Genomic DNA, 14124 nt, shown 5'->3' with positions numbered 1-14124 from the left:
AAACATAATCCCATATGCCCCCGAGCTCTCTCCCCCCAAAATATAAACTAAAACACAAACCACTGAGAATTAACAAGAAAATATGATTCATTTACCGAAAATTAGGAGCAAAATAACATCGGGAGGGGTTAGGCCAAAATAAATGACATTAAACATGGTGCGAGCCTCGGCTGGGTCTGTTGGCATTTCCATGTGGAGTTGTCCTTGTGTTTGCGTGGGTTTCCTCCGGGTGCTCCGGTTTACCCCACAGTCCAAAAACATGCACTATAGGTCAATTGGGTGAGCTTAATTGTCTGTAGTGTGAATGTGAGAGTGTGTATGGTGTTTCCCAGTCATTGGTTGCAGCTGGAATGGCATCCACTGCATAAAACATATGATGGATAAGTTGGCGGTTCATTCCGCTGTGGCGAGTCCAGATTTATAAAGGGACAAAGCCAAAAAAAAATGAATGAATGAATGAATACATAAATGAGAATAAACCAAAATAACTAAATTAAAGCAACCTTACCCTGAAAAATAAATAAGAAAATAAAATACAGAAAACTTACCTCTCTACTAACAACACAGGACAAAACAAAAATAATAAACAGAAAGCACTGAAACTCCCTACCATGCTCCAAGCCAGACAGGGAGGCAGAAAACCATGTGTCTCCAGTTAGAATGTAAAACTTCACATCGGCATCTCCCAGTGATGGGTTGCAGCTGGAAGGGCATCTGCTGCGTTAAAAAAATTAGCTGGATAAATTGGCGGTTCATTCCGCTGTGGAGACCTTAGCTTTATAAAGGGACTAAGCCGAAAAAAAAAAAATGAATGTAATTGTTAGAGTAAACCAAAATTGCCTGTAATACTGTAAATTTTACAGCATTTTGTACAGTGTAGAGATGCATTTGTTTCCTCAGTGGGATTTTAAAGAACTTTACACGTTTTTTTTCCAGCAATTTAAATTGAATCAATCAAAAGAATAAAGATATTTATATTGTTGCAAAAAATCTGTTTTAAAAAGAATATGTGTCATTGTTGTAATTTACCGGATTTTAATATAGATAGTAAGTAAAAATGTTACTTGACTATTAAATCGTCATATCTGAATGTTTTCTGAAAGATCATGTGACCCTAAAGGCTAAGGAATAAACAATATTTGACTATAAATTCAATCAGAATACTGTTATATCAAAATTTAACAAAATATTAACATTTTTAATTAACATTTTTGGTCACACTTTATTTTGGTGGTCTGTTTGTTGAATTTAAGTTACATTGCATCTACATGCCAACTGATTCTCATTAAATTATAAGTTGACTGTTAGGGTTAGTGTAAGTTGACATGTACTTGCAAAATTTCCTATAGTCAGTTAAAGGTCTGTTGAAGAAGCAGTATCAGCAAATGTTAAGCAGACAGTCTACAATACTCAAATGGACCATCAAAATAAAGTCTTACCACATTTCTATTCAGTGACAATTAAAGACTTGTCATTCAAAAACCTTAAAACTCCCACCAACCCCAAACTCTTAAACAGCATTGTAAATATTAGATGCGATTAACATTTGTTTTTACCATGTATTCTTATTAGCAAGGCAGCAATATCAGTTCTTCGTCTGTATACAGCTCAAAAAAATAAAGGGAACACTTGAACATAATGTAACTCCAAGTGTTTCCTTTCTTTTTATATTTATGCTTACATTTGCTTGTTTGTTTATCAACAGGACCAGTTGTGTTTGCCACATCACATTCTGGAGGAGCGAGGTCTGGTAAAAGTCGGCGTCACCGTTCAGGCTCTGCTAGATCTTCCGTCATCGAAACCCAATCAACTTTCCACCATGTAGCACCGCTAGATCATCTCATCTTTCTGTATCCTGCCTTACCACCTCATCCCGTCCCTTCTCTGTCAATGCTGATCTTTGACCTACCATGGGGAGACCACGACCCTTCAGGCCGGCAATTTCCCCCTACCTCTAATAAGCCTCTCTGGAGGGCTCGAGACCTTTTAATGCTCTGTTGGAGAGGAATCGCAAGTTAAAGCCACACTTTTTATTCCGAGGGGAAATATCTGTTTATATTTCACAGCTGGACACTTTTTTGTTTGGGTGTCTTCTTCTCATCTGTCTGGTGTTCACTCTTCTCTTGGACCGGTGAGCCCACAGCGGGTGAGGACAGGAGAAACGCATGCAGCTTTATGACTGATTCTGGAACAGAGGGATGGTGTTATATCAATGCCACCACAACCCTCTTCTGTATGAAGTCAACAAGAGCTGTCTGTCATTCAGTTTCGTCGTGTCTGTCTCAAAAAAATGAGTGGGGAAGGAACATCTGTTGCACGTTCAACCAGGCGAGCACAGAGTTGGCATACAAAGGTATCACGGCGATCAGGTGAGTCACGGGCAGAGCTTTAGACAAGATTTATGTTTGATATCACGTGCCTGCACAAGACAAAGACGTTTTCATGCTCTTACGTGCATTCAGATGTTTTTGTAACTGGTTTGCCCACACGTTCTGTTTAGCTTTTCGAGTTCTCATGAACAGTCTGGAATTCACAACAGAGTTCCTGAACGTTTCACACGTGCCAGTCTGTAATTGCATATCATAAAATTGGGACTCTTCAGGTTGCAGGCCTGAGCAGGAATGAATAGTGAATAGTCTCAGCTCAAACTAGGTCAGTTATTTATATAAAGTGCTGCATGAAAGTCTGTGAACCCACTGTGGAATTGGTGAAAATGTGGATAATGGTAACACGAAAAGATTAATGTTATTGCAGGACACTTGTGAGACTCAAACACAACTATTACAATAGAGTTTTAGATTTTAGCTCCAACTTGCCTTAACACACCTGCAAGCTTGATTAGCTAGCCCAGGTGTGTCGAATTGGGGTTGGAACTAAACTTTGCAGGACAACAACCCTCCAGGACTAAGTATGGACACCGCTGGAATAAAGGATAAAAAGGAAACGCGATGGGTTAAGAAAACTTAATGTTAAGACAACTTTTGGAATTTGAAGATACTCCTGCCATTTCCACACTTGTTTTTGTTTAATGAACATATATTTATTTAAATTTTGACCACACTAATGCCGAGTTCAGACTGCATGATTTTAGCTCCGATTTTGACTCGCAGGCAAATCGGTGCTCGTGCACGAGAGTGTCAATCACACAGTATGAACTATCAAAGACGCGATCTGAGTGAATCGCAGATGAGTTGCCGATGCCTGTGAGGTATTTGGCATGCTAAATATCTGAAGCTGTCGGCGATTCAAATCATGCCATGTGAAATGAGGAGTTTTGACTGAAAATAACATCGGCGATCACCTAGAGCAGTGGTTCTCAAACATTTTTCATCAAGTACCACCTCAGAAAAAAAATTGTCTCTCCAAGTACCACCAAAATGAGTAGTATTAAAATACCGCAGCGCATTAGGCCCAGTAAAGCAGCTATAACTCTGCACAGTTAAAAAATGTGGCAGATTACATCATAAATATAGGCTATATGTCATATATGACATATTATATACATAATTTTTAATAAATTTTGAAATGTGTGTAGCATGTACATGACATATTTCATTCCTCCGCGTACCACTAGAAAGAAGCCCGCGTACCACTAGTGGTACACGTACCACAGTTTGAGAACCACTGACCTAGAGCCAATGAGAGAGCAGCATTCCCTTGTTTGTGTGTACCTGCAGGCCAGTGGAAAGTTGGGGGAGAAGTTAAAAGTGTTCATTTTCAGTTTACTGTATTTGGACCCAAGAAATGGAGGAAAAACTAGTGGAGGTTTGACTGGAACACCCATGTCTGTTTGACGTTTTACACTGAGAGTTAAAAAAGAAAGTTGAGGAGAAATTGCTAATTCCCTTCAAAGCCAGGTGAGCAAATATGTCCATTTTCTACCCCATTAAAGTCTTCTTTCTCATTATGTAGTTAAAAATAAAAGATATACTACGTGTTTTTGGCTGTGAGACGTAGTTAAGATGAAGTTGTTGGCGATTCTTCCTATTGTAAAGTCATGCAATGTGAAAGCCCCTTTCGCCGATCCATCTTGCAGTGTAAACAAAGCAGCGACAAAACGCTAGCCCAGATAGTCATGCAGTGTGAAAACATCTGTGACATGATTACTTTAAATATCATGCAGTCTGAACACAGCATGAGATGGCTTTTTTTTTGTAAATGATAACATATTTTTGGAAAACAATGATGAACTTTTAGTCATGTGACCAATTTAGTTTCACTGGTGGATAACATTGACAAAGATTATTTATACTGTGGATTGGTTTTCTTCAGATGGCACAGAATGTTTTCTTCCGGTCCACATTCTTGCTTGTTTTTGCAACTTTATACTCCTTTGTTACACGCAGCAACAACTCCACCTCACTATCGGCCCATTTATAAAACTTGCTGCTTTTCCTTGAAATATTGCTGTGATGTTTCAAAGAGCTGGAAAGTGAATAAATGCGAGGAAGAAAAAATGCAGGTCAGAGTGATTTTTTATCTTAACATAATTTGTCTTCTGAATACATGAAAGTATTCTTCTGTTATTTCTGGCAGAACTAATTTCAGCAAAATGAGAAAAACATCTTCATCCTGTTTAAAGATTCACAAAAGGTTCACAAACTTTTAAGCAGCATTGTATTTACACTACCTGACAAAAGTCTTGTCATCTATCCAAGTTTTAGGAACAACAAATAATAACTTGACTTCTAGTTGATCATTTGGTATCAGAAGTGGCTTTTATGAAAGGCAAAGGCCTCTAGATTACGCTTATTTAACAACAATAAAATATGATCATGCCTTGATTTTTTATTATTTAATTAGGACAGTAAGGTCTGACTTTGCTTAGACAAAAGTCTTATCACTGAACAGAAATAATGTACAGTAAGTAATATAATAATGTACACTAAAGAAAAGTTATGCTGCAGTGGAAAAAGAAATCGTATTGTGTTTGACCCCCATGAGCTTGGGCGACTGCATCCAAACATCTTTGTAATCACTCAAATAACTTATTAATAAAGTCATCTGGAATGGCAAAGAAAGCGTTCTTGCAGGACTCCCAGAGCTCATCAAGATTCTTTGGATTCATCTTCAATGCCTCCTCCTCCATCTAACCTCAGACATGCTCAATAATGTTCATTCTGGTGACTGGGCTGGCCAATCCTGGAACATTTTGATCTTCTTTGCTTTCAGCTGCTTTGATGTGGAGGCTGTAGTATGAGAAGGAGCGGTATCCTGCTGAAGATTTTGCCGTCTCTTGTTGTTTGTAATGTAATAGGCAGCACAAATGCCATCCACTCTGCAGATCTCTCGCACACCCCCATACTGAATGTAACTTCAAACCATTATTTTTCCTTCACCAAACTTGACTGATTTCTATGAGAATCTTGGGTCCATAAGGGTTCCAATAGGTGTTCTGCCGTATTTGTGATGATTGAGATGCAGTTCAACAGATGATTTATCTGAACAATCTACCTTCTGCCACTTTTACAAATGATAAACTAGACATCAAGTTATTATTTGTTGCTCTTACAACTTTGGTTGACTACAAGGCTTTGTCAGTTAGCGTATATATAGAAAATATTAAGAGGCAACCTGAAAATTGTCAGTCAATATTCTCATTGTATAATAAAAGTATTAGAACATTTCTACATTATAATAGATAATGGTTTTAGTCCTTTATAGAATAAATCAGCTATTAAAGTAATCTTTACATTTTTCCCACACAATTTCTAAAAAATAATAAAGCGTGCTGAAATATCAGTAAGTCATGAGAACCAAAAAGACAAATCATAGCCATGAAAGACACATTTTTATACACATACATGGATTTTGTAGACAGATTTTCTCATTGTTTTTGTCTCATGTAAAAACAAAGGAACCAGAACAGTCTTTGATGCTTGGAAAATCTAATCAAGCTGTAGGGGATTTGATGTGCAGCAGGTCACTCACCACAGCAAACTGTGAAGATTTTAAGACATGTTTGAAAATGTACAAATGCTTTTGTTTTATTAAGGAAATTATTTATTTACTTGTATGTACTTCTGTATGTTTAATTTATTTATTTCTTTGAGTTATGTTGACTACTTTATCAACCTCAGAAAAACTTATATCTATAAATCAGCAATACCATTTCAAAAGTCTGGAGTGTAACAGTTTCAAGATGATGAAAAACTGGATTAGCCACCTCGAAAAGTGTTTGTTCTTGAAGTTATTTGCAGTCAATAGCTGCATTCATGTAATCTCCTAATTACAGTAATTATGAGATTCCAACTTTTAAAAAAAATAGGTCACATCTCATAATTATTACTTGTAAACTGAGGATTTTCAGAGAGTTACAGATTGTGCCACGTGACCACTGCACCGCATGAGTGCCATATATTGATTTAGATGCTGCTGTATATTTAGGTATTGACTATGTTGCCAACTTTGGACACATAAAAAGCTCCAAGTAGACCGTCCCATTGTCATCTCAAAATTACGATAATTACAAGACTTGATAAACACAGCTCATTTCCATGTAACACTGCTTTTATATACACTGAAAGCTGTTTATTATAAGAAAGCTGTTTAGGATTAGATGTAGAATCTTTGTTCATGTTTAATTACGTAGGAAATAGGTTTACAAAGAAATTGGTCTTGGAATGCAGTACTGGTACACTGGTAAACACACACAAACAAATAACTTTGTAATTATAAAAAATTGGTCTGTTGCTGTTCCAAAAAAATATTCCCAGAAACTGTCATTTAAGAGGGTAACAAACTGGTCTTGTTGGAAAAATAGTTTTTTGCTTCATTGCACATTCCCATGATTCCCATTAGTCTCATTGGCTTCAAGTCTTTGGACTTTAAAAAAAATCTGAATCCTATTATATTTATGGCCATATGTGCAAAAAGAGCAACTATAGGTCCACATTGTACCAATAAATTTCCATACCATATCAAAATACCATAGTTAATCACTCTTGAAAACAGATTGATCCAATTAAGACCTTTTTTGTATTTTAACCCCAACAAGAAGCAGTCTCTTCATCAGAAAGCAGTCTTTGCTATCGTTTTGAACATGGACTCTTAGTATAAGCGGACTAATTCATGGAACTGTCCATATGAGCCTCCAGATATTTATGTGAATGTCCTTGTAGGATGAAATGAGTTTTCCCAGATGTTTTGTTTGACCGTTCCAGCTCTCCTGAACACTCTGTGTCACAAATTCACTACTGAATTGCTGAACGTTTAGCTTGTAATCGTAGAAAACTACTTATAAAGCATACAGTACCAGTTGGGACTCAAGCTCAGATTATAAGTGTCATCTGAGAAAAATAGTTATTGGTAAGACTTTATTTTGATGGTCCATTTAAACATTAGTAGACTGTCTGCTTAATATACTGTATGTTGATACTGCTCCTCCAACAAACTTTTAACGAACTATAAGAAACTTTGCAAGAACATGTTAATTTACACTAACTCTAGCCACAACCCTAACCCCAACCTATATAATCTAATGAGATTTAGTTGGCATGTAGATGCAATGTAACTTAAACTCAAGAAAATGTAGCTTCAAAATAAAGTGTGACCTCGTTTTTCAGACTACTGGTGCTCTTTATCCCTGAAAATATTTGTTAAAAACACTTGGCAGAATAGTGATTCACTTTCAAAGTAAGTGGTGTAAAAGAAAATTGATAGCAGGATTAAAATCTTGGCAAAATATCCCCTTGTGTGCTGATCTTCTGCACATGCTGACATTTGGCACAGTAATTTTTATCCTTGTAAATTATACTTATAGTACAGTGTAAAAATAAACTGTAAATTGACAGTTTTTCAGGGGCATATCACAGGCGACACAGTGGGTAGCACGATTGCCTTACTACAAGAAGGTCGCTGGTTCGAGCCTCGGCTGGGTCAGTGGGTTTTCTTCTGGTGCTCCGGTTTCCCCCACAAGTTCAAAGACGTGCGCTATAGGTGAATTGTGTAAGCTAAAATTGGCCATAGCAAATGTGTGTGAATAAGTGTGTATGGATGTTAATGGGTTGCAGCTGGAAGGGCATCCGCTGCGTAAAACATATGCTGATGTTGGTGGTAATATTCCGCTGTGGCGACCCATGATTAATAAGGGGACTAAGCTAAAAGGTTAAATTAATGATGACTGTTTTTCATATTTTATTATTAATTTTTTTACACTTTCTGTATTTATGCTTTTGATTTTATTATGGAATCTTAAACTTTCCTCAAAATCTTATAATGTCCAAACATTCGACAAAGTGACATTTTGAATAGTTTGAAGTGGTATATTGCACTCAAAAAAGTTGTGTTGTTTGTTCAAACAACTTATTTAAAATGAGTTATTATTAAAAACAACAGAATTCTTGAGCTTTTTTGAGACAAGTTAATAGTTTTATGTTTAAACTACTTTAATTTGTGAAGACTAAGAAGTTTGTCCCACCGCAAATCGATTGTATGGAACCCAGCATTTCTTACAGTGCGTCAGAGTTGGTGTTGTAAATTATGGTACAAAAGCCTACATTTTTTCTAGTACTTTTTTTTGTCATTTTACAAACTTAATACAGACCCTGCTCATTCTCAAAACGCAGCCATATATACATTTCTGGAGAGCGCAAAAAACATCCCAGGAGGCCACCAGAGGCCGCTGTGTACATTTTTTAAGGTCTCAAAATTCTCTCGCCAGTGCCATTTGCACCTGTTGTTCTCACGTAAATCCACTATAGACCGCTGACCAACTGACCGATCCCCACACCCACCTTCTACCCTAAAACCAACCAATAGTGTTTTAAAAAGCACAGACTGACCCACCCAAAACCCAACCGACAGTGTTTTGAAACAATCCAGAAAAAAAAGCCCTCACCTGGTTTTTACCATGTTTTCAGATTTTATCACATTCTCACCCTGTTATTTACTTGTTTAGTTTATTTTTTGGTTTTTGTCTTACCTGCTTTCTTGAACTGTTCTTTGCCAGACTCAAACCCCGTCATTACGGTCAACTCCTTTACACGTCTCAAGTTTGTCAACGTACGCTGCGAGTCACTGGACAAACTGGTAAAAGTGGGAAAACCGTTATTACGGAGGAAATCAGTCAGCTGCTAGCAAAAAAAGGAACAACGTCATACCGCCCTGTATCATTCATTTAAAAGACAGAATGCAGCCATACGTATTTCTGGCTACATAATTTGCGATCTCCAGAAATGTATATAGTGCTACGTTTTCAGAATGAGTGTTGAATAAATAGTTAAACTGTCGACAGAGCAGAGAAAAAGCACTCATAATGCAATTTACAACCATAAATAAACACCATGTGAGTCACAAAGTACAAAACCTGTTAATTAACCAATATTTTTACAGCATACAGTATATTTGTTACTACTTTCTCGTTTTATTTACACGACCACATGTTTACAAGACCACAAAAGCTGTATTCTCATTACCTTTACAGTACATTGAGGTAAGAAACGGCATACACCAGATTTGCAGAATGTAGCTTTGGCAAACATAATTGCAGACGCTGAGCTAATTACAGCTTATGAGGGGTTACGGTGGTTCGAGTCACTTTGGGAAGATTGTATTTATGAGCTGAGAGCTTATGAATGTCAAATGTAAAGTTGTAATTACTAGTGGAATTTTCTTGAGATGAGAAACCATCTTCACTTAAATCATGCTGTCAGAATTATCTCATAACGATCTTAATGGCTGTTTATAAGCTCTGTTCATTCATATCGCACATTTAAAGGGGTCATCAACTGCCCTTTTTAATTAGCACTGTCCTTGGAAGTCTGCTCATATTGTTTTCAAGATATTTAAATCATAAAAAATAATTACGCAATAATAAGCGATTCGTTTGGTTTTTGATCCTGTTTATTGGAACACAGGATTTGAATAGGCATGGCAGATTATTGATTCTGTGGTAAACGCACACTGGCATGCTTGGCTCACAGTATACATATTTAAACAATTTTAAATGTTGGAAAGGACAGCTCTGTACCTGCCAATGTAAACTTCTGCATGAATGTTTGACAGCCAGCTTTTTTAGTTATTGACAGTGCTGTAATTAGGATTTAATAACCATCTGAGATGACAAAGGTTTTTATTTACTAGTATTACAACACACTGTATGTTGTTTGCTTTTGATGTCTGATTGCGCATTTGGATCACCAATATGGTAAAGCAACTAGAAGTATTTATGTGTAAAAAATTTGTACTATTTGTTAATTTACAATAAATAATCTAATGTTGCTATAGTATTGTACCTACATTGTTTCACCTAAAATAATAAATAAATGTACAGCACCTTTCTTAAATAAAAAAAATATATATATATTAAAAAGGAAAAATGCACCCAATAAATAAAGTTTAAAATAGCATGTTATGCAGAAAAGGCTGAGAGAGCTTAATGTGCTGCAATTTAAGAAAACACGTGCAATTAAAAAAACACCAGCAAATTAAGAAAAGATCTTCATCCGTTTAAAAGCAAACGTGCTGCAAATCTTCACAACGCATACACAATTAAAAAAAAAGTGTTGCATTTTCTTACAACACAAACAATTTGCGAAAACACACTGCATTTTCCCACAACGCAAACAATTTACTAAAACGCGCTGCGTTTTCTCACAACGCAAACAATTTGCGAAAACACACTGCATTTTCCCACAACGCAAACAATTTACAAAAACTCGCTGCATTTTCTCACAACGCAAACAATTTACTAAAACGAGCTGCGTTTTCTCACAACGCAAACAATTTGCGAAAACACACTGCATTTTCCCACAACGCAAACAATTTACTAAAACGCGCTGCGTTTTCTCACAACGCAAACAATTTGCGAAAACACACTGCATTTTCCCACAACGCAAACAATTTACAAAAACTCGCTGCATTTTCTCACAACGCAAACAATTTACTAAAACGAGCTGCGTTTTCTCACAACGCAAACAATTTGCGAAAACACACTGCATTTTCCCACAACGCAAACAATTTACAAAAACGCGCTGCATTTTCTCACAACGCAAACAATTTACTAAAATGCGCTGCGTTTTCTCACAACGCAAACAATTTACGAAAACACGCTGCGTTTTCTCACAATTTTTTTCTACAAAAAAAAATTTTTCTACAACGCAAACACATTAATAAAACGTGCTTAATTTGCTGCCGTATTTTTGAAGTTGCATGTAAATTCTTAAATTTCTTAAATCAATTCTTAAATTGCAGCACTATAAGTTCTCTCGGTCACTGTAGAAACTAATGTTATGATTTTTCCTGTAATAAGCATAAATACAAGCTTCCCAGAATGACTTGGATACACATTAATTTAAAATATGTTTTTATTTGCAAGCTTTTCCTTCCCTTTTGTCACTTCTCTAAACGTAAGTGAAACGGCTTCTTATACCAGAACTAACGTAGTGCTTTATTTTGATGATGGTTTTATTTATTTGTTTTACATTTATATTTCTTGGCTATAGGTTTGTTATGGTTTTGGCTTCATGAGTGACAGTCGTCCCACCCTGTACCAGTAAATATATCAACACCATCATCAGTAGAGAGATGTCACTGCGAGAAGAGTTTTGAAATTGAAGATAGATTACATGTGCACCTGGATAATACAATTAACACAACACTCTGCACAGACGAGGTTAAATAAATACGGCAATATACAATTAAAGCATCGTTTTTTATTTCACGATGACTTGCCAAAGATTGAGGCTTATGTTGTTGTGTAAAAGAGCATGTTTGAAGAGTGTGCTTTGGTTAAGCATATTATAATCAAATCATTCAGAAATAACAGATAAGCATAGTCTGCTACTACAGTTCATACTGTATATATGAAAACTGAGCCCGCTTTCTTGCAATAAACAGCTTTATTAAGTGAATGCAAGCATTAACACATACCTTTTTTTAACCTTCACTATAAAGTCTAAACAGTTTTCCTCACATTACTGCTCATGACCGATCACCACGCGTTCTTATGAAGTCCTTTATCTCTCTTATTGCTAATTAATCACTAGCACAAATTGAAACGGAGCCTTCCTATTAGTGCTTTAAAGAGACAAAGTAAACATTATATATTGATTCATGCCTTTCAACAGTATCTTACCTGGCAGCAGGTTTTAACAGCGTTTCTGTGGAAAGCAGTTTTTGCATCCGCATTTGCAGCAATTAGTAATACTTCACACCCCTATCATCCTTCACGTTCAAGTCCAGAAGTGACTAATGGATTGTTGACAGCATTTCCTCGGGCCCATTTCTTCATGACACAAGCAGTCAAGCGTTCAAAAAGGTTTCTTCTTAACAGGGTATCTTTCTATTGGTTTCTGTTTTGGAGAGATTGGAAACGCATCAGTGCAGATCGATTTAAAGTGGCAGCTTCAAAGGTGTTGCTTTCTTTCCGTTTGGCTGCAAAGTTCGTCACATAATACCCAATTAGCCATCTGCCATACTCATCCACATGTGCTGTCATTACTCGCAAGACTCCTGAACTAAGATCGTGTACTCCATGCCACATATTGACAATATGCTAGTAATAATAACTGAACTGTAGCAGACAAATGAAAGGCTGATTCTGCATTGTGGGAAACTGGTCGACATCTGAAACTGAATATATGCACATTTACACTGTTCGCTATGAGGAGGACAGTAAGCGAGGAAGGGTGATTGCGATGAAAGCCATTCTTGTGTGTTTATATTTCCTAACTTTTCCATCTTGGCTTTGAAAGTCATCTCACTCATCGGCTCTGATTCCAAATGTTGGGTTTGGGAAAGAAATGTTGATTTAACAGTAATGGATGGCACGGGCCCTCCCACGCAGTCTCTACTGTAATGTAAATATGTTTTTGTATGACACAAGTGGATCATGCATGCGTGGCTCATGTACATACTCTCTGTTTCAACACACATTTGAATGTTTCCTAAAGAGAAGGACAAACGGAACGATTCAGATGTCAATAAAATGACCTTTTACAGTGTTTCATTGTGCTTCTTCTTTAATTCTTCATGACAGGAAATGCCCTGTGTAAGTGTCAAACTGAAATGAGCAACGATTAAAACATCAAAGATGAGTAATATGGGCTTGGGCTGTTCAAATATCTGTCTGCACCATCTGCTGCATGATTAGGGGAACTATGAATTTCCAAGGAAAGCTTGTGACTCTTTTTTTTCCAGGGAATCTCCCAGGAGAATGCAAGTGGTCATGAAGAAGCGTGCTCTCTCAAGTTACACTGCTGAACAAAGTGCTATATAAGTCGAGCTGGTGGTTCAATGGTCACGGAATTAAAATGAGCTGCAGAAGTGAACCCTTATTCAAAGCAGATTTATTACAGCTGGTTTTATTATGCATTGTTGAATGTATGCTATAGATACTGCATATGGTTTCCCAATGCTAGGTTGCAGCTGGAAGAGTGTCTGCCGCATAAAAAACAGATGCCAGAGTTATCGGTGGCTCATTCCTCTGTGACGACCCCTGATAAATTCAAAGAGTGAGTGAATGAGTAAGATGCTGCATATGCTACTTTAAGTACCATTGATGGTAAATGAAAAATGTGCAAAAAGGATTCACAAAATAGGCTAGCACATACATATACTCATTGGCCACTTTATTAGGTACACCTGTCCAACTGCTCGTTAACGCTTCTAAACAGCCAATCTCGTGGCATCAACTCAATGCATTTAGGCATATAGACATGGTAAAGATGATTTGCTGCAGTTTAAATGAAGCATCAGAACAGGAAAGAAAGGTGATTTAAGTGACATTGATTGTTAGTTCCAGACTGGCTGGTCTGAGTTTTTCAGAAACTGCGGATCTACTGGGATTTTCACGCACAACTCTCTCCTAGGGTTTATATAGAATGGTCAGAAAAAATATATATATTCAGTGAGCGGCAGTTCTATGGGCACAAATGTCTTGTTTTTCTCAGAGATCAGAGGAGAATGGCCAGACTGGTTCCAGCTGAAAGAAAGGCAACAGTAACTCAAATAACCATTCGTTACAACCGAGGTATGCAGAAGAGCATCTCTGAGTGCACAACACGTCCAACCTTGAGGCAGATGTAATGTAATGTAATGTGTGTATTTATATAGCGCATTTATTGTGAATGGTCATACAACCAAAGCGATTCACAATCATGAGGGGGTCTCTCCACACCACCA

The 14124-nt window shown here is 37.0% G+C and overlaps 1 protein-coding gene and 1 long non-coding RNA gene across 5 annotated transcripts in view; one reads left to right on the top strand and one right to left on the bottom strand.

Moving 5' to 3' along the window:
- The window catches only part of lrch2 (leucine-rich repeats and calponin homology (CH) domain containing 2), a 108876-nt gene extending 106079 nt beyond the window's left edge, over positions 1-2797 (top strand). For all 4 annotated transcript variants that reach the window (XM_087253763.1, XM_087253762.1, XM_087253761.1 and 1 more), the window contains one exon: positions 1706-2797. In XM_087253763.1, the coding sequence (XP_087109889.1) occupies positions 1706-1825 (120 nt within the window). In that variant the 3' untranslated portion in view covers positions 1826-2797. The remainder of the gene's footprint in view (positions 1-1705) is intronic.
- A 5781-nt stretch (positions 2798-8578) lies between these two features.
- Positions 8579-13039, bottom strand: LOC147844061 (uncharacterized). Its single transcript, XR_015491502.1, has 2 exons — positions 10817-13039; positions 8579-10739 (listed from the first exon to the last, which is right to left on the bottom strand). It is a non-coding gene; the product is annotated as an uncharacterized LOC147844061 (long non-coding RNA).
- Between the last annotated feature and the right edge of the window lie 1085 nt (positions 13040-14124).

Source organism: Danio rerio, chromosome 5, assembly GCF_052040795.2.
Source record: "Danio rerio strain M-AB ecotype USA chromosome 5, GRCz13ab, whole genome shotgun sequence".
Taxonomy (NCBI): Eukaryota; Metazoa; Chordata; class Actinopteri; order Cypriniformes; family Danionidae; genus Danio; species Danio rerio.
This window is presented reverse-complemented; position numbering and strand designations above follow the sequence as displayed.